The following is a 19,540-nucleotide window of genomic DNA, read 5'->3' on the forward strand; positions in this document are numbered from 1 at the left end:
CATTACTCATCTGAATTACTGCATTTTTGGCATTAATTTAGCTGATATTTTGACACGACTCTTCAAAATACTTGCGTAAGGTGGAGAGTAGCTTGATGATTGTTATTATAACCCTCCCACATAACAGTAGGTTAAGGCATTTGTTTTAAACTCCATCTTGCAGACTACAGAGGGTTTCATTAAAGCCAAGCTACAATTTGATACTCACAATCTTCAACATCCAATTTAGACAGTTGTTCAGTTATCCATGAATTTCTGGGTCCACAAACACACTTAGTATTTCATATATTACACTATAATAATACATAACTCATCAGTAAATCTCAGGGGAAATAAAGCAAAAATTGTTTTGTTTTGTTTTTTACTGAGAACTTTAATTTTGATTTTATACAAACTCCAGTGTGTAATTCAGAGTTTCAACTCTGCATATTTATGTGTTTGTACTTTTATTATGTGGTAAAGAGTGATTCACTTTGACACAGGCAGCTAGAAGCCAGTGTGTTAACTTTTTGCTTGTGTAGAGATACAACCTCCAAGACGTATATGGCAACAATATCCCTCTTCCTTCTCTCTCCAATCAATTTTTCATATCAACGTGTTTTGAGAATACAGGGTAACTATACACACACACTGTCACACTTACACTGAAGGATATAACTGACCCTTACTATTTTAGCATCCATAGTTAGGCTGTATTAATGGCATGATAAACACTAGAGCCAAAGATGGAAAAAATTCCCCTGTGTATTTTATTAGTATTCACAAGCATAGTCTGCAGACTCAGTACATGGCACAAATTATTCCTCATTAATATTTGCTACTGGGATGTGTTGGGCACCAGAAATCGACACAGCTGACTAAGATGACATGTCAATCCAAATTAAAGCATAGTTCTTGCATGTATCAAGATAATATTCTGTTCCTGATTCCAGTAGTGGCCTGGGAAAATGATCTGCTGTAAAAGGATCAGAACCAAACCAAAACAAACCAACAATAAATAAATAAAAACACCCCCCACAACACAAAACCCTAACCATACCAAAATAGCTCATGCAGGGACAAGTTCCATTTGTAGCTCTCTCAGTGCAAGACAACTGATACCAACTTAACTTGACCTCTTTTCTCCAAAATTTTTAAACTTCTTCCCAGTCCTTTCCTCTGAACACTGCAAGCTTTGGAATCATTTGGCAGGTAGCTTAGCTTTGGCACATGGACAAGCCCTCAGAGCAAAAGGATTTCTCTTGTTCAGGTTAGAAGTTGACAATAACCTTGAATTTGACTCATGTTTTTTGCCGCCTTATCTATGCTCTTTTCTCCTTTCCAACCCTTGCGACCCTTAATCTCTTTAGAAGACAGGATTATTTTACTTATTTTCTAGATATCCTCAAAAAATGTTGTTGTATAGTTTTAATCTACTCACTAAATGTAGTCAACAGAAATCTTTTTGATGGCCAAATGTGATCCAAGGACTACTAAAAAAAAAGCCTTCAAATATATCATTCAAATGTATTATTCTATTTGTAAGTAGCAACAGAATGCATAATTCCAGGAGCAGCACTTGCAACAGAAGTCCTACACAAGCAGGATTGTTTGTTTTCATTCTACTTTGTGTTTTACAGGACTGCTGACCCAAAAATGCTGTGTACCAATATTTTGTTCTAACACACACCACTGCAAAAATCAGCAAATTCAAAATTCTGTCCAGTTTTGCTGTTTTGAAATTGCTATCATCTTCAACAGTATCAGGATTTTTTTTAATAGGAAATAAACTCAGATAATAGCAGTTAGAATGGAAAAAAGAGAGATATGTAATCCAATTGTACAGGAGGATGCACACAATTAAAAATGAAGGGTTAGACTGTCTTTCCTCTGGAACAAAGCAGTTCACTCAGAAGTGGCAAGAAAGATCAAAGTACTAGGGTGGGGACAGTTAGTTTGGGGTCTCTCCATTGTATGATTTGGTTGAGTTCCCTGCCCTCTCAAAAAAAATGAGCTGGGCCAGAACTCCCAGACACACATCTGGTTTTCTCCCACTAAAATTAAAACTAGATGCCACTTCAAAGCTTCTCTCATGCCCTTTCTTTGTAGACTTTATTTATGCGTTCCTAAATGCTAAGGCCTTCTCATTTGCTCATTCTCAATGTGACCATCAAAGCAAAGGCTGAGTTCTACTTCACTGAAAGAATACAAAGTCATAAACCAGAACACAACTTTCAACAGGCCTCCATATCTTTAATTTAGAAAGACTGTCCCTTTTGACAAGTGAACACTGAAGAACACATTTCAGAAGAATACTACAACAAGTATCTGCCTCCTAGCTTTTATTCTACATCTTAGGTAAGATTCAGTCTGACAATCTAATCTCTATTATGCAAACATGCAAACTCTGTATATCACAAATATACTCAGAGTACATAGGTATTTCTTATGAGAAGCAGTTTTATGCATTTTTCATACCTGCTTCATGACAAAGTACCTTAAAAAATTACAGATAAGTTAAGACAACCAAAATTACCAGAGCAACGAAGTCATCCTCTCTACGTTAATGCTAAATTTTTGCACTGACATTTAAAATTAAGGTTCAACTGGAGACAAACATAAGACAAGTCTAGGCGAGCTTTATTCTGCTTCTGTGAAGCATTTCATTCCTGAACTGGGGGTGGGGAGGAAATTACATCAGCATTTTTTACCTTGTATGCTTGCTTCCTAGTGTAAGAATGTCTCATTTCTAATTGAAATAAATGCAGTAACTTGCAGTTATCTAACAAAAAGTTGCCTGAATTTGGAAAAAATTTAGTAAATGCAGTCCCCACACAACTGCTAGCAAGGATGTGGTCTGTGGCTGTACCAACTCTTCTATTTTACTAAATCTGTAATGCCACATTGTACAGTAAATAGCAAATGCAAGCACTTTTTTGTCAGTGCTATCATACCCTAGAATTACGAGCCTTTTTTCAATTAAGCTTTTTAAACAGCAACTTTGGAAACCAGGCAGCATGTCTCCACTGGAAAACATGTGAGTATGGTAACTTAACATCAGGGAGTCTGAATAAAAGAGGGTGTAAAGAGACAGTTTCAAAGCAAAGTGCTGACAGACCTGTATAAAATCACATATGCTGCTAAGAGCAAAGTGTTTATAATCCTTCATGTGTACACACACTTCGGAAGGTGCATACAAAATTCTACTAATTTTCTTGGCAGACAATGCAACACCTAAACTATAGTTTGCTGCCACCATTTTCTTGGCCTACTATGCATTTACTTTTTCAAGCAATGTGTCAATTCTGTAGACTTTCCTTTTAAGCCCTCCTTAGTTACAGTTATGGGAGTTTTGGTATCCTTGCTGGTGCTGTAAATGAAAAAGCACCTGGACATTTCTATACAACTGACTGTACTTCAGCTTTTCATTTATTATTGATATTTATTTTCCAAAAGATTAAGCACTACTGCCCTGAAATTGTACACCTTTATTTCAATGGGATTATTCTAAAACGAGGTTTATATTCCAATGAAAATATTTATGTAAAAGCAAAGCCTTTTCTCACTTAGGCAGATACAATTAACATGCTCTCATGACATACTTCCCGTGTAAAACTGTAAGTTTATGTAATTAAGTGCAAATATTGAAAACTCTTTCAAAATGCTAGGATTAAATACTTTCTAAAATAGCATATACTGTATTACAGATTGAGAAGCTTTTAATAAGTAACTGTTCTTTCTAATCAAGCACTGTATTTTCAGAAAAAGAAAGTGTTACTGTTTTCAGTTTTCCCAAAACTTTGTAGGAGTGTGTCTTTCACTCTATAGATAACATATTTGGGAATTTGTAAGATACTGAGACTTGGTAAAGGCCACAAAAGCCACACACCTTTAAATAGAAGTATGGCAATTTGGGAGAGGTACTTACTATATGTCATGAATTTATAAAACATTTCGCTACCTACATTTTAAGCCCTGGGCACAATGTCTATTGTAGTACCTTGATAATAGCACTGCAGATTATGAAAATTTTCAATTCTGTAAGTATTAGTCTGTAGTAAAAATGACTAATACATCGTTTGCTGTTTGAGATAAGTTTGAGAAAATAGTGAGTTGGGTGTTAGAAGGCAGAATTATCTGTAAGCCTCAGATTTGATAGTTGAAATCCAAGCATCCCTTAATAGCTAACTACCTGGAAAGCTTCCAAGAACTACAGTAACATAACAATTCTGCAGTGAAAACCCACAATCTGTTTTCTAAAGAAAAATGGGATTTGGAGTAGTATGGTTCAGCAGGTGGCTTGTGGACCAGAAGCAGCACTGGATGCTCCAATCTGGCTGCTGCTGCCTCTTCCTGTTGAAGACTGACAGCAGATGTCTGATCAGCTAGTGCTGCTCAAAAGTTCGCTTCCCCAGTACGGGAGGGACACGCTGCAGCCTCTCCTGAAGAGATAGAGAGGATGGAAGAAGTAAAAGCTAACTTGTGGAGAGGGCAACAAAAAGCCACAGTCAACAGCTGTTCCAATACGAAGAACACGCTCTCTTTGCTGCTGAAGCTAGACCACTCAGATTAGCAGACTAATAAATTGCTGCATTTCATTAGGATGAGTTAATTAGGAACCATTAATTGATATTTTCTTACACGTAGAATGTTAAAGGTTTTCAGAACCAGAAACAAACCTGACTTGAATTTACAAGGAACAGATACACTTAGGCTGTGTAACTAACTGCATGATCGTGATTGTACCACACTACCCAGAGCAATTCATTACACTAAGTAAATTAGAGCGAATTCAGTTGTCTTAGTCACCCTCCACAACTCTAAGCATCAATTTCAGTAAAAACTTTTAGTAAATGCTTTGATAGCTGCATACCAACTTTAAATGTTTTCAAAGCTCACTAGACAGAAAATTATCTCCAACACATATCACTAAGCTCATTTCTGCAAGCCTTGCCCTTTGTGATTTATTACAGTATTAGAAGCATAAGCGAAATGTGCTCTTGAGCAAGTGTTAGAAACAGAAGTATGAACTCAAAAGGTAATTTTGACTTATGCTTCCATTTCACTGTAAAGAAACTAGAGATATTTTGCAAGAGAAACTTACTCTAATAACAGTTCCTTTTACTAATTTTTACATGTTTTTCAATAATTATGCTTTGAAAAAGAATAGCTTGGCTAAGATAACTATAAGAAAAGATAATGCAGACAAATTAAGCAGCTTAATACCTACATATGTGTATATATATTTTTAAATACATTAATATATAGCCTATGCAAAAAACCAATCTTGCTGTCAAAAGTACTTCCAACTTAAGTCTGACTTGGGTCAGACTTCTCTGCAGGCTCACATGGTTTCAAGAGCTCAAGATGTCTCCAATTAGCATACCCTGAAAAAAGTCAAAGCTGTGCAACAATGTCTTAATTTCCATTTGGCTTGAAGAGCCTGCATCACTGCCACTTCTCTGCACCTCTCAAGCACTGACAACCTTGACTGTCCTATTGCTCAATCCAGCCCCTTCTCCACTTTAAGTTCAAAAGGGATCTCAACAGATTCAGTAATCGGAGGACACACAAAAAAAAGAAAACTTCGGATTTCATTCAGAAACGGTTGTGCATTTGCTAACAAGAACAATAAATCCTACAAGTGCTTACTCACCTCAGTTTTTTCAACCAGTTTGGAGCATTCTCTGATACAGAACAAGCGTTTCGGAACAGCCAGCCATTCCCCTTCACAAAATTTAGGTATTTAGTAAATTGGTATAGTTGCCCCCTATTTATAGTTCTCTTACTAATGATCTGTTTTGCCCCACATACATTGCATATCAGATTTCTTTTCACTCCAGTTTTCACCATGTTGCGTGGGGTTTGAGTGTTGTTTTGGGGTTTTTTTGTTTGTTTGTTTTGTGGGTTTGGGTTTTTTTTTTTGCTTAAGGTATAGACAAAACAGCACACTATGAATATACGTTCATCATCTACTGCATGACTCTTCCATTTTCAACATTTAGCACTTAAAAGCCTTGTCTCTGCCTCTCCCTCTCTCCCAGTTAACAAACCAGAGGACCATGAAATGATTAACTGTGCATATAGTTCCTTCCACAACTTTCCACTCTTTTTGTGCAACAATTTCAATGCTTTCACTGTCATGCCTTCTTCCTCTCCCTACTTTCCCCTCTTCGATAACAGCATACAATTACCTACTACTGAAATAACTCAAATTTTGTGGATTCTCATTCTCTCAAAACTCACATTCCACTTTGCTTCCATTGTTGGTCTCCTCAGATCTCAGCTGTCCATTATCTTCACTCTGGACTGCTTGCTGGTTTGTTAAAAGATATGACTTGCTTAGTATTTATTTTTACTCTTGTATCATACAACTCAATCTTGTTTAGCTTAGTCTCAAACTACTTACAGCAGTCACAACCTTTAAAGAATAGTTGCAGGAGTTACAGCACAAGTCAATTTTTCAATTAAACTCCTGCTGCAGAACTGCAAAGAAGTAAAGCTGCTTCATTTTATTGAGTTACAAATGTAATACATATATATAAATCTAAAAAAATATATATAATTTCAGTAAATTACTACCTCAAATTCAACAGCAGACTTTCAAGAGACATTTGGTGAAATCACACTGTACTGCTTCGCAAATCTAGCTAAGCACATCAGGATCAAAATCGGATATGCATTAACAGAAGTAGTTAAATACCTTATTTCTCTTAAAAGTTTTCTGCCTTTGGCCAGATTTCTAGGGATCTCTTTCCCTTATCCCATCTGCTATTATTTATTATTACTCTGAGGGGTGGTGGTGGTGGGGGGTGTTTTGTTTTGTTTTATTTTGTTTGGTTTTTTTTTCCAGATTATGTGAATCACAGTATTAGCTGTCTATGAAGCAAATCCCTTTATCTTAGCCAAGGTTACACAGAAGTGTAACAACATAATACCATCTTCAGATAGTTACATGACTTCCGTGATTTCTTGATCACTTTCCCAATGCCTTAGGAGTTGGCATACTTCCACAATCACATCTCTAGTAAACAGCCATTTTTAGTAAATAACAACACACTTCTATTAAGAACCCAGTAGAACTTTTAAAAGAAAGCCATGCTTATCAAGCAGTTATATCAGAATATACTAGGTCATAACTAGACACTTCCTCAGTCCGCTGAGAGGGGAAAATGGTCTGGCAAGCTTCTGCTAAGTAAATACATTACCATCATCTGGGAAATGCTTAGAAATATTTCTTTTAACAATTTGACAGAAGAAAGCAGCTGAAATTTTGGTGCATCCACTTGCGTATCAGTTTTAATTGTGGTAACAATTCAGACACATCCTGTATTTCAGGCTTTCCCCCACAATAGATCCTATTTTGCAAGATATAAGGGTAGACACTGAAATTTATAAAAATAATTATTTTATAAATGAACAGTCATCACTAACACTTTAATCACAGGCCTTCTTAAAGCTATTGTAAGGATTTAATTGAATAATCTTGGTGGTCCACTGATAGAGCGTATGCAAATATGTGCACCAGACCCCAGAGGATAATTAATTGAAGCTTACACCATGTGTGGGCCTGCATTCATCTCAGACAAAAGAGTACAAACTCCATTAAAAATATTCATTGCTTATGACGTAAAGTTCAAGTACAGAGACACACAGGGTATAACGCATGGCACTGAACTGGAACGCTGAACGTGTCAGCTGTCATCTCCAAGGTCTGAGGGCACAGCTCAGCTTGCTCAGCTCTCTTGTTTCTTTCAGTCCATTTGGGTTCAGCTTCAGGAGCTGATCATTTCAGAAAAATAATAATATTGTTGTCTTAGAAGAATAGCAGCAAGTTGTTTTAGAAGGCTCCAAAAGACTGAAACGTTAGCAACAAATAAAATTCATTTGGGATTTGTTTGAAATCACAAGTAGATCAGAAATTATCTCAGGATTTTCTCTGCACACTCACATCCTTTAAATAAAACTACGTTGTTTCCTTGAAATGTCCACACTTCACGTTCATGTTTGCACTTAATGTTCATTTGCTCATATTTCAGATTAAAGATCCTGGTGGAGATATAACATATTTTAATCTGGAGGTGTAGATGCCAATCAGGCTTGTGGGAAACCCTGAGAACTGATCTAACTGCAAAAAAGGCCACATTTCCTCTCTTTTCTCTGGTTTTAAATTCATCATTCCCTACTATTCATCTTGTTAGCTTCAAGTATTTCTAAAAATTAGGCAGGCCTCAACACTTCAGCAAATACTGCTTTTCAGAAAAAACACCATTATAATATTATCCACAAAAAAATACCAAAGAGAATCACGCTTCGACATGATGTTAATTCCTCACACACCTTTGTCTCAAACATCGGCAGAAGTCCTTACCAGGGAGAGAATGTCAGGCCAGATGGACCCACTGTCTGGTCTATGGCGACAGCCCTTATGCTCCTGTGGGGAGTTTAACTCTGATTGTCAGAGTTAAGTGACTGTCTACGCCTAATTGTTGGTGCTAAGAATACCTTTCAGCAATTAGCAAAACCAGCCCTTTACAGCATTTAATCTATCTTCCGTGCTGTTTAATGCTATTAGTCTGCAGCATTAATTCCTTGCTTTGATGCATATGATCAAAAAGCAATGGAAGCCCACAGTTTTATGCAACAAGAAAAGGGCTGAGAAATACACCACGGAAACAGGCAGAGCCAAATTACGGCTGGGAACTGGAGATTGGTGCCCTCCCTCTGTTACCAGGCACAAAAATGAAAGAGTGGGAGCATTTAGAAGCAGTGGTCTACAGGAAAATGTCCAAGGTTAGGTAACAGGTGATTAGTCAGATTCCTATAAAAAACAACCAAACACCCCCCCCCCCCCCCCCCAAACCCAAGAACGAACCCTGTTTCAAATACAGTTTTGGTTTGCTTTCTCTTGATCTGTTGTTATATGCCTCATCACAACTGGCAGGAGCCCCAGACAGTGGAGTATCTTTCTGTTAGTTCAGAATGCACACAGAAAAAGTTAGTAACATTATGGTACTGTTATCAAATGTCATTGTCTGCTACTTAAGATTCCTAGCTGTGTAGAATCTTTTACATCATTCAGACATCTTCCCCTAAATGATCTCAAAAATGCCAACTTAGTTAAAAAAAGAATACTAAGAAAGAAAAAACAGTTTAAAGGATACTTCCATTTAAAGATTATTCTCAGTAAAAATTATTATGATAAAATCCATTGACTTTAGCACCAGCCTACCTACAAATAGCAAAAAAAGGCAAGTCAACCTGAACACAAGATTAAGTACTATTTCCTTTATGTAGTGTTTTAGCTACTTTTTCCCATCTGAATGCTAAGTTTCTTAGAAAATAAATGAATATCACAATTTAGACAGACTGCTGAAGTAGTAGCAACAATTTAGGACAACTTCAGCAACACTGTTACTCATTATTAGGTAAGGAAGTGGAACAGATGAAGAGTCACTACAATATGCTTTCTCTGTAGATTAAAGCAATTTGGCCTTTTTAAATAAAGAAAAAATTCTGTATGATGGGTAAACACAAATGAACTATTTAAGGTATTTTCTTTTAGGAAATGGCTGCAGTACATTGAAAAAAAGATTTACTTTTTAGAATGTGTTTTAATGCATACAGTCAGGTATTTTTAAAAGGCAAATGGGCCAAAATAAGTACCATAATAACAAGGTCATTTAGGTAGTAGGCTATATCATTATTCAATTTACCAAATGAAATTTTAGCACCCCATCTGATCAAGAGTTTACATCTAGTGCTTATATGCAGATTGTCAATCACTTTGATGCCTGTTGGTCTTGTATAATCAAACCATTGGCTCTAGAAGTTTAGAAATTTCCATTTGACAAAAGTATTTCTTGGCTGTCTCCCCTTGTATTTTCACATCTTCAGTTTCAACACCTACACAGATTGTTCTGCATTATCCATTTCTTTCATAAATGCAAAGGAACAACTACAGTTTATTTACAAAATGAACTGTCAGCAGATTTGACAGCTATGCAGGAAACATAGACAGCAAAAAGTTATTATAACTCAGTCTCTTAGTTTTACATCCTGACCCTCACAACTGTATCCTTATCCCACAACACAACTGAAATAACACTTAATTTTTATTAAAAACTATTGCTGACCCAGCAACACATAGCCCTTCGGAAAATGGCACACCAGGTTGTCTCTTCCAATTACAATCATAGGTTAACTGCAGCGGCAGAAAAAACTGCAGGTCAATACCTCCTCTGAAAAGACATGATGCCCCTGATGACCTTGTCAGCATTTTCTTGCATTAAATTCATACCTCAGTGAGAGCCAGAAGCTGGGAGCTGTTTTCTTTCACAGGTGTTTTTTTCAAGCTGTTGTGAGACTCCAAGCTGCCGGAATTGTGCTGTGCCATCCAAAGTCTACACAAGCCATCTTTGGCCAACTCTGGTAGGCTGTTCTCTCACATATTGAGTAATAAAATGCTAACAGCATCGGTGATGACTTTTTGAGTTTTAATCCCAACAGCTAGAATTTTCTCATGTAAAGCACGCACACTCACACACCTGCCACCGACCACTGAAATTAATATAACACAGGGGCAGCTGTGACACAGAAGTATTTTGATGTTGCACACAAAATACAGCCCACAACCTGCAACTGGGATAGAAGAACCACAGGCTTCAGCCTCAGTGCAGCAGTGAGGCAGGTACATACATGGCTGTTGCATTGGAAATGCATATGCCAGGTCCACCCGAACAACTGAGACAGCTGTTACATGTGCAGGTATGCTCTGTGTGCAGGTCGATGTCTTCTGCTTAAAGCCAGGTCTTGGGGCTACACTCTTACAACCGCTTTGAGAAAACGGCTAGCTGCTCTAGAATGACAAGCCGACTCCACCCTTTGCTCTTGTGCTGGCACCAGTGCTCAAGCAGTCACGCAGCATTCACCCAACTGAAAATGAATTGTTTTTCATGGCACTAACCTTCCTGCAGGCTCACAGCACAGCGTGCAGCAAGGAGAGGTGGAACCAGCCTTTTTGACAACAGCTGAGTATTGCATTGGTGTAACTACAAACTCAGCCTCAAGCTGGCAAAAGTGATGGTTTTAATGTCAGAGCAGTTATCTGTACTATACATTTCTAAGAGTGTAACTAAATGGTGATGAAAAAAAAGTCCTGGTAAAGACTCGTTTCATAAAGAAACACCATATGTAAAAATGACAAATCAGTTCATTTCATTTGTGTCAGAGCAAGGGGTCAGGGACAAAAGGACACTTGGATGGCAGACATCACACTCAATGTCAAAGTCATTTCAATGGAATTTTTAAATGAGAAAGAAAATCCAATACCACTCTTTGTATTGGGTGGGAAACACTATCTTCTATCAACTTCATTATGAACTTGTTTTTCTTATGTTGAATCTGGCTTTAGAAAGAATTTTAAAGGACTAGTAAAATCGTATTGAAGAAGATAAATTAACTGCAGTTTACCATATGGAGTATTACTCATTTCTCCTTTTACCACTAGAAAACATGAACATAAGGAAGAGATTTGCAAGGCAGTGAATTTTCATACGAAACCCAGAAGTGAAAACTTCTTCCGTCATTTTTTTTTTCTTTCCGGATTACACATTCTATCAGAAAAGCAGATTTTAGGCTACATTTCAAGACTATAAAACAGAGTATTTGTAAAAAAAGATGTTTTTACAGTATCTCTCACCTTACAGAACGTTTCCAGAATCAGCAATTTTAGAGATATTCCAGATCTATAAAGTAACTATGCTACGCAGAATTTTTACAGATGTCCAGCTACTCAATACAGTTCTACATGTTATGTGCCTTCTGACATTAAATTTTTTCAGAATGGTTGTCTTCTGGTATCCACAATTTCCTAGCATTCTTTATGGGTATCCAGCCTCTATATGGGTATACCCCTCTCCTAGCTACAAAGTGTGGGGGTTTTGAAATATACTTAGGGCTAGCAAGGTTTATAGTAGCACAATACTTTATCATTGTTACAAAGAAAAAAAAAAAAACAAACCCAAAACAAAAAACCAAAACCTAGATGTTGCACTAAAGACCCCTGGTCCTTCATTGCAGAAAAGAGCACTGTTCACTTGTATGTTTGTTTGCTTTAAACCCAGATTCCTGGTGTCCACTAAAGATTCAGGCACAGTGTATATCACAAAACAGGTATCATGGACCAGCTCTAACTGCTTGTCAGCCTTTTATTGTGTATGCCTGCTCTGATCAACATAGTAATGAAATCTCTAAAACAGGCTACTGTCTAGAGCTGTATATACAATAATGTTTCTCCTTAATGGTGGACATTACAATAAAAAAGTCATTTGAAGACACAGCCTTTGCAAATCTTTCTGTATATGTTTAGGACTGACATTCAATAAGAATCGAGAGATCACAAAGCAACACCAACTTTAAAGACAGCAACTCCACAACCCAGGTCTTTGCTGGGTAGAATTAACTACTATTTGTGAATATTATTAATTCTCCTTCTATCCCATTTGAGTCTCATAAAGCAAGGGTCAGGAATTTTAACAGTGGAAGGTTGGGGAGGGGGTAGAACGACAGTTCACCAGCAGTTTCTCATTCCACATGAAAAATGGGCACAAAAGTAAGTCTTGCATGTTGAAAACAAAATGCCACTTGAATAACTCTTCCATGCAGTATGAATGTAGGGAGTTTGGCCGTATTATTGCCTTAGGCTGGGAAGTTTCCAGATGTCCATTGACTGCAGGGTGTGCTAACACTCAATTAGTTCCTGTTCCCTGGTTGCCTTGGGCAGGGAGTCTGAAAATGCTCTGCCAATGACAGTCAGGAAAAAAAACTTGCCATGGTCTCCTCCCTCTTCATGCCCTTTCCCTGGTGATAATTGAGGCAAAAACATCCAAATCAAACAATTCAACCTACTTTATGCATTTTAAAGGAGCAGAAAATGCACAAGCCAAAATATGAATTGGTAGATCAACTTCAGATAAAATTTATTCTCTCTTTTACTTGGATAGTTCTGACCCTGAAAATGATTGACATTGTTACAGAACTAAGTTTTTAATGATTTAACGCTAAGCTAAAAGTTTGATCCCATAGTACGTATTTTATAGAAGCAAACATGGTCTTCACAAAAGAAGCATTTTCAGTATTTTGTGAAAAAAGAACATTCTAGAAGATGAAAACAGATCAGTGTATGAGACAAATCAAATAAAATGTTCAGGCCAAGCAATAAATTCATCAGCTTCACCAAAAGCAAGTGTGAACAAGTGGTAATGTCTTGCCATGAATGTTGTTCATACTTTTCCTCATTAGGCAGAAGGTGTTTTGAGGTGAAGAATTTGTTCAATGATCATTGCTCTAAACTATTTCACTGCTCAGATGAAATCAGAAATTTGCCCCTTCCTCTCTCCACCCCCCCAAAATAAACACCACGCTTTAAGCTTTTTAAAATTTCTGGCAGAAAGATAGCTTTCACTCTTTTCATGAAGGAAATTTGTTTCTAAAGCCAGATAAGGGAAAATATAGATCACACTGAATGTTCAGTTTGTGTTCCTTTAGGAATCATATTATTTAGATAAAATAGGAGTTTCAGTACCAGAAGAAACATATTTAACCCCGCTCTCCACCCCCTTCTCCCCCAATAAAACAGACTGACTGATACAACTGACTCAGTTTAGAAGCAAAGCCAGAAGTTCCTTTCAGTCACTTGGCTTGGTGACATATACCTTTAAATACATCAATATATTCCTCTTTTAGCCTATATTAGCTAGCCACACATTTCAAATAAGATCTACTTCCAGGTTTAAAAAAAACACTTGCTCATATTTAAACTGTATCCTTTTCTCCTTAAAACCCGCCCCCCCTAATCCTGCAAGAAAATGGGAAACTTATGAGCAAGACTGTTACTCCTATAGGTAGGAAAAAGTAACTGGAAAATTCCAGCCATCACCACACTAACTCAAACTAACTATGGCTCTATTCAGTTAACCAACAAAACCAGAAAGTTTCTTATTAACAATTACATGATAAAGCTAGCTGATGTAGTATTTTTTTTTTAGACCTATATTTAAGAAAGGCCTCTCTCATTCTGCTGCCTTTTTTTTTCCTGGAAAGGATCTAAACAAGTTATCCTGATGAATTTAAAAAGTATAGCTGCATATTCTCTTTCGGTAAAGAAAAGCAGCAAATTAGAAGTTTACGCACAGTTCTAAATTCCAGTCAACAGAACAAGAAAATAGCTATTTGTGTCATTCAACATATATGACTCCTACCTAAAATGCTACTAGCACCTCATATTCCTGTATAATTTCTCTATTCCTTTCCATTTAATAGTACATTCAATAGGGTTTACATATATCAAAAAGCACACCACTTTAAACATCTTTGAAGACAGTCTGATATAACTGCCTATAAAAACCTATTTCGGGTAAGCCCAAATTACACTAAAAACAACAGTGATAAAACTGGTAATAAAATTTAACTTATCAAGCTTTAAAAATAAAGCCAAGTAGGTATGATAAACATCTCACTAAAATGAACCATTAAAATTTATCTAAATTCAACATTAAAATTTATTTGGAAACTATAATGACATAGAAAATAGTTCTATTAGTGACAATATAATTTAAAAAGCATTTCCTACAGCTCATTGCTTTTAGTTCTGGGTTGGAAGCCAACCATCTACATAAAGAGTCAGAGCTACAAAGGAATTTCTATGCTAATAGTAATCTGCCATATCACATAAATCATAAATATTATATCAATTCTATACATGCAATATATCATCACCACACCACTGTATCATAAAAATTGTCAGTTGACTCATTAATTAAATTATCCTAAGCACAGGCTTCTGAAAGCTAGCTTATCACATCCACATAGCTACCCACAGCTCTGATTCAGACCCATCTAAATTCAGTCTGGAAATGATTTCCTGCTGGAAATCAATATCTAACTTTTACCAAGATGAGTTTCACTACTCCCCAGAATCTTCAAACAGATGAATAAGATATTTTTGCATGTGTTCATTCATCAAGACTTGTCATCCTTAAAGAAAACACCAAAAGAAACCAAAACCAAAGTGACACAGCAAAACCCCGGGCTTCCCTTGCAAAATACCTCTGTGTAGATAGGTATGCTGTAATTTTCTACCTATAATATGGAAGATTATTAGCATATTAAAATAAAAACCCTTTCAAAATTTGAATCTGCCCAGGCTTCTGAATGTCATAGTATTGCAGTACTTTTACAATTAGACATTAAAGTGCTAGGGAGGAGAAAAGGTGGCATGTATTTTATATTTCTTCTGCGATGAGAAAACAGTTACCATAAAGTGGAAACTAAAGTGTATTTCAGTTATTTAAAACTTAAGCTACAACCAGATACAGTTTTGTGGGTTGGGTTTGGTTTTTTTGCTAAATAATTTTTATGCTGACAGATTTTGCAGCTCAATATATGACATTCATATAGAAATGAACATACAGCTTGGCAGATGATACACATACAGATACATACACTAACTGGAAATGCATCTTTTTTTCCATTTGGTCCCCCCTATACACATATACAACCCCAAAATAACATTTGAAAGATGGTCATCTATTAACGTTGCCATATGAGCTGTATATTAAAATAAGGCAACTTACAAGTGTCTATTTGGAGAGTACTTCCCATTCAGTGTTGCAAGCTAATTAAAAAAGCTCAAATTCCTGCTACATTCAATCTCTTAGACATATGATCTAGTAGACAAGCATGTCTGAATAAAAATCTTGGAAGTTATACACAGTTACAGGAAGTAATAAATCAGTAAACACTTAATTTCTACCTAAAATTAGGTTTCTATTTAAAATCTTAACTTGAATGCTATAAATGTTGTGTGCTACTTTGAATATATTGTGAATTATTGAATGCTGGATTAAAAAAAAAAAAAAAAAAAGTGTTTTTCCAAAGGAGGAAGAAATGCTTTATGTCTAAAGAAAAACAGTTGTTAAAACGTATAAGAATTACTCACCAGTCTCCGGGGAAATTCATTCTTTACAAAAAGCTTGACACACAAACAACAAAAAACACATAAGGACGTGAGGTACAACCCTTTTCTCTTGGAAGCTGCTCCCCAGTGAATACTGCACAACCCCAACCCAGAGAAAAAGCAACTTAGCTGTCAGGATTGCTGGCCTCTGAGAAAGCTGATACCAGAGTGATGTCACATACTTCTGAAATGTTACTGCAGCTCCAAATTACCGACTCTTTTCTACCAATAAAATCTCTACCTCTAGATGATGGAAGACAAAACATTTAACAACACGATTAAGTTTCAACAGGAGCTAATAGTAAAGATTTTTAAGAGCACATCACGAGGTTGGACAAAATGTTACAGGTCAGAAAAACTGAAGAAGAACAGATGCTGGCTCTGTTATCTAAATATGCTCTTCTAATTTACCTTAAACTTGCAAAGTTTTTATTTGTTGCAGCAATATTCATAAAACACTTCCTGAGTTGGAGGGGAAGAGCAAAGACTAGCACAGACCACCACAGCACTAAGCATCTCTCTACAAGTCTCCAGCTAATCCAGCCGAGAAGTTCTCGACTCCACATGGTGGCCCTCAGCCGGGCCACCTTTCTCACTCTCTTGACCTCCTTCTGCCCCCAAATTTGCCCCACTATCCTTTCTCTCATCCCACATGCCTTGTCCCAGTCACAGGGAGTAAATGGAAGCACAATGGACTCTAATCAAAGATCCTCAGAAAGCACTTGCCTAATTCCATTGTGAACAAAAGGCTAGGAAACTGGATAAAAAGAAAAAAAATAATAGAAAAAATGTAATCCTTGTATGTTAAGATTGGGAACTTTGACACCAAAATAGATGCATCCAAACTACTAATGCAGGATGTGAAGCTACACACAGTGTGAATAACACCACAGAAAAGAAAGGAATGATCATAACAGAGGTGCTGAAGGAAATTTCTATGCAGGAAAGAAAAACCATGGACTAGCGTTCTACTTTAAATGTATAAAGCAAAAAGGAGATGAACAGCATGAATAAATTACGTGGTATGTAAAATGCACTTTTGCAAAAGTAAAAACTAGAGTTGAAGTTGCAGGGATGGCTGGGGTCTTATACAAATTCCAAAATTTAGACTAGAGTGCGGACAGAGAGCTTTCATATTAAAATCATAAACATCAAAGATTATCTTTATGAATATTTTCAAATTAATGTCACATATCTTTAAATATGACAGCCCACAGATTTTCAACAGTCCTGAACCATCAGTATGTTAGTTTAGAGCTGGTTAGTAATCAACGGGGGCACTGTGTGGGAAAGTACTGCCTTCAGTCAACTAGACTGAGGGCAGTGCAAGTCTTTCACTACAGAAGAGGCCTGAAATTTTTTGACGTTATAATTAGTGAAGTTATCTGCAACCTATAAAGAGAAGAATCTTGCAGCAAAAGGTTCCAAATTCACAAGATAAATCACTACTTTTTAAAAACGATCCAGCATGAGTAAGATCAGAAATTCTAAGGAAAGGATAAAGGAACAAACCAGAAAGAACACACAGGCCTTCAAAGTAAAGAAATGGCAATTCAGACACTAAAAACACTCTTCCCATAGAAAGAAGACTGGGAAAAAAACAAAAAACAAACAAACCAACCCCACCCACAGAACTGGTATGCAGTCAGAAAGGGGTTAGAATGGGAGTTAGCAGAGATAGGGACCAAAACCTGAGTAATATTCCTCCTCAGTTTTCAATGTGAACAGTATCAACCATGGGAGCTGGAAGGCAGAATGAACTAACAGAAACAAATGCATGGGAACAGGCTGCCACTGAGGTAGGGAAGAAACTGGTTCAAGAGTAGCAGCCAAGGACAAAACCAGGAACCAGCTGATGCACAGAAGACTACTACCAGAATTCAATCCTGTTCAGAGGACTAAGTTAAAATTAGTGTTTTCATTAGTAACTAAGAAGAAAGGCATACATAATGAAGTCTGCTGGTGACAAAGCCAAGGGGCATCATCGGACATATAAGCTATATTTGATAAAGTATAAGAAATAGATAAGTTTCATACAGAAAGAAATGGATAAACAAGAGAAAGGAGCAACAATGGTAGAACAAAATTCAGGAGTACAAATGTAAGGTGATACCCCTAACTAACAAAATATCTGTTAAAAAAAAGATAAGAATGTGAATGGCATCCTGTATGCATGCAGATGGTTCTAACCTGAGATCTCTACCTCTGTGTCCTGTGGCTACTTCTATAGTAAAACATGGAGAAGTCTGCACTTCCCACTGACTTTTTTTGTCCCTTTTCTAATGGGTCCATAGCCTGAGAAAGGTTGAAGAACAGCAGAATTGGGATATGATTAAGTAATGTACGTATGCCAATTAATTATACCTATTACTCTAAACTAGAACAAAAATAAAAGTTTACCAACATGACCATTCACTCTGAGAGAAGATAACAGGAATAAGCCTCACCTGGCCAAGCAGAATGAAGTAGGACAGGACTACACTACATAAAGATGATGCTAAGTATAGGTAAAGCAGGAAAAGGAAATAGGAAAGGTAAATAACACTTGAGGCTAGAACAAACAGATGAAAGTTGTCTGAGATATGTAAATTGGAAATAAAGAGTTTTAAAATGAGGCTGGTCTTCTTAATGGGTGAGATCGTATAACTTTTCTGTGTCAGAAAGAGGTTGGCTTCAAAGTCCAGAAATGCTAACCCTTAAGGCAAGTGACCTATTTTGAAACAATTTCACCTGTCACACTTAGAATGGCAAAAGTCTGGAGTGCAAAACCTGAGCAGAGGTGTTTCCAGAAAGGTATGGAATATGAAACTTGAAGCCAAAAGTTAACAATCCAGAAACCAGGTGGAAAATTGAAGAGTTTTACCATTAGTCACGTGTTAAGTGGTCAATACTAGAGACTATGCTTCCCTTTCTCACTTGCACTGTTCATGTACAAAATTGACCCAGTGCTTGAAATTAAGTTGGCAGGCTTTTCCTCCTTTTTTGTTAGCATACGATAAGCTTTATAGAAGTAATTAATGTCCTGAGAGTTCCCTGGCATTAATGCCTCTCTTTGTAGGAGCTGTGCTATTTCCAGAAGAATCTAAGTTTCATTAATAGCCTCCAGCCCTGATTTCAGAGTTAAGATTTGATAAAGCATTAGCACATGATGTTTGAAGACAAAGACAAGCAGGACCAAGGCAGCTGGAAGACAGAACTATCAGGTTTGAGACATGGTAGCTTACCAGTAGGTAAGGGCTAATTTTGAATGAGAGAAAAACTTAGTAGTAAAATACACCAACTTTCTGCTATTTTCCAGTTTTCGATTTCAGTAAAAAACAAAGTTACATTTCATAGCAAAAAGCTAACTCCCCACTTCTAAACAGCCTGCAAACTGAGACAGCACCCAGTGCTGAAGCACTATCATTTTAAACCAATAGTTTAATATCATAAAAATTAAACTGATTAATCCTGAAAATCTAAATCAGAGTAGGACAACTGGTCACAATTTGTCACTGTTGAACATACTATCTATCCTAGAGAGTTATGGACCATTCCAGTAAA

At 36.8% G+C, this 19,540-nt stretch overlaps 1 protein-coding gene across 15 annotated transcripts in view; it reads right to left on the bottom strand.

Moving 5' to 3' along the window:
• The window catches only part of PLEKHA5 (pleckstrin homology domain containing A5), a 178,096-nt gene that overhangs the window by 76,486 nt on the left and 82,070 nt on the right, over window positions 1-19,540 (bottom strand). The window contains exon 1 of one of the 15 annotated variants that reach the window (XM_052789359.1): window positions 15,980-16,079. The exons of the other annotated variants lie outside the window; for them this stretch is intronic. Within the exon in view, the coding sequence (XP_052645319.1) occupies window positions 15,980-15,999 (20 nt within the window). The 5' untranslated portion in view covers window positions 16,000-16,079. Of the gene's footprint in view, window positions 1-15,979; window positions 16,080-19,540 lie in introns of those variants that run through there. 15 annotated transcript variants of the gene reach the window in all.

Source organism: Harpia harpyja, chromosome 6 (assembly GCF_026419915.1).
Source record: "Harpia harpyja isolate bHarHar1 chromosome 6, bHarHar1 primary haplotype, whole genome shotgun sequence".
NCBI classification, from domain to species: domain Eukaryota; kingdom Metazoa; phylum Chordata; class Aves; order Accipitriformes; family Accipitridae; genus Harpia; species Harpia harpyja.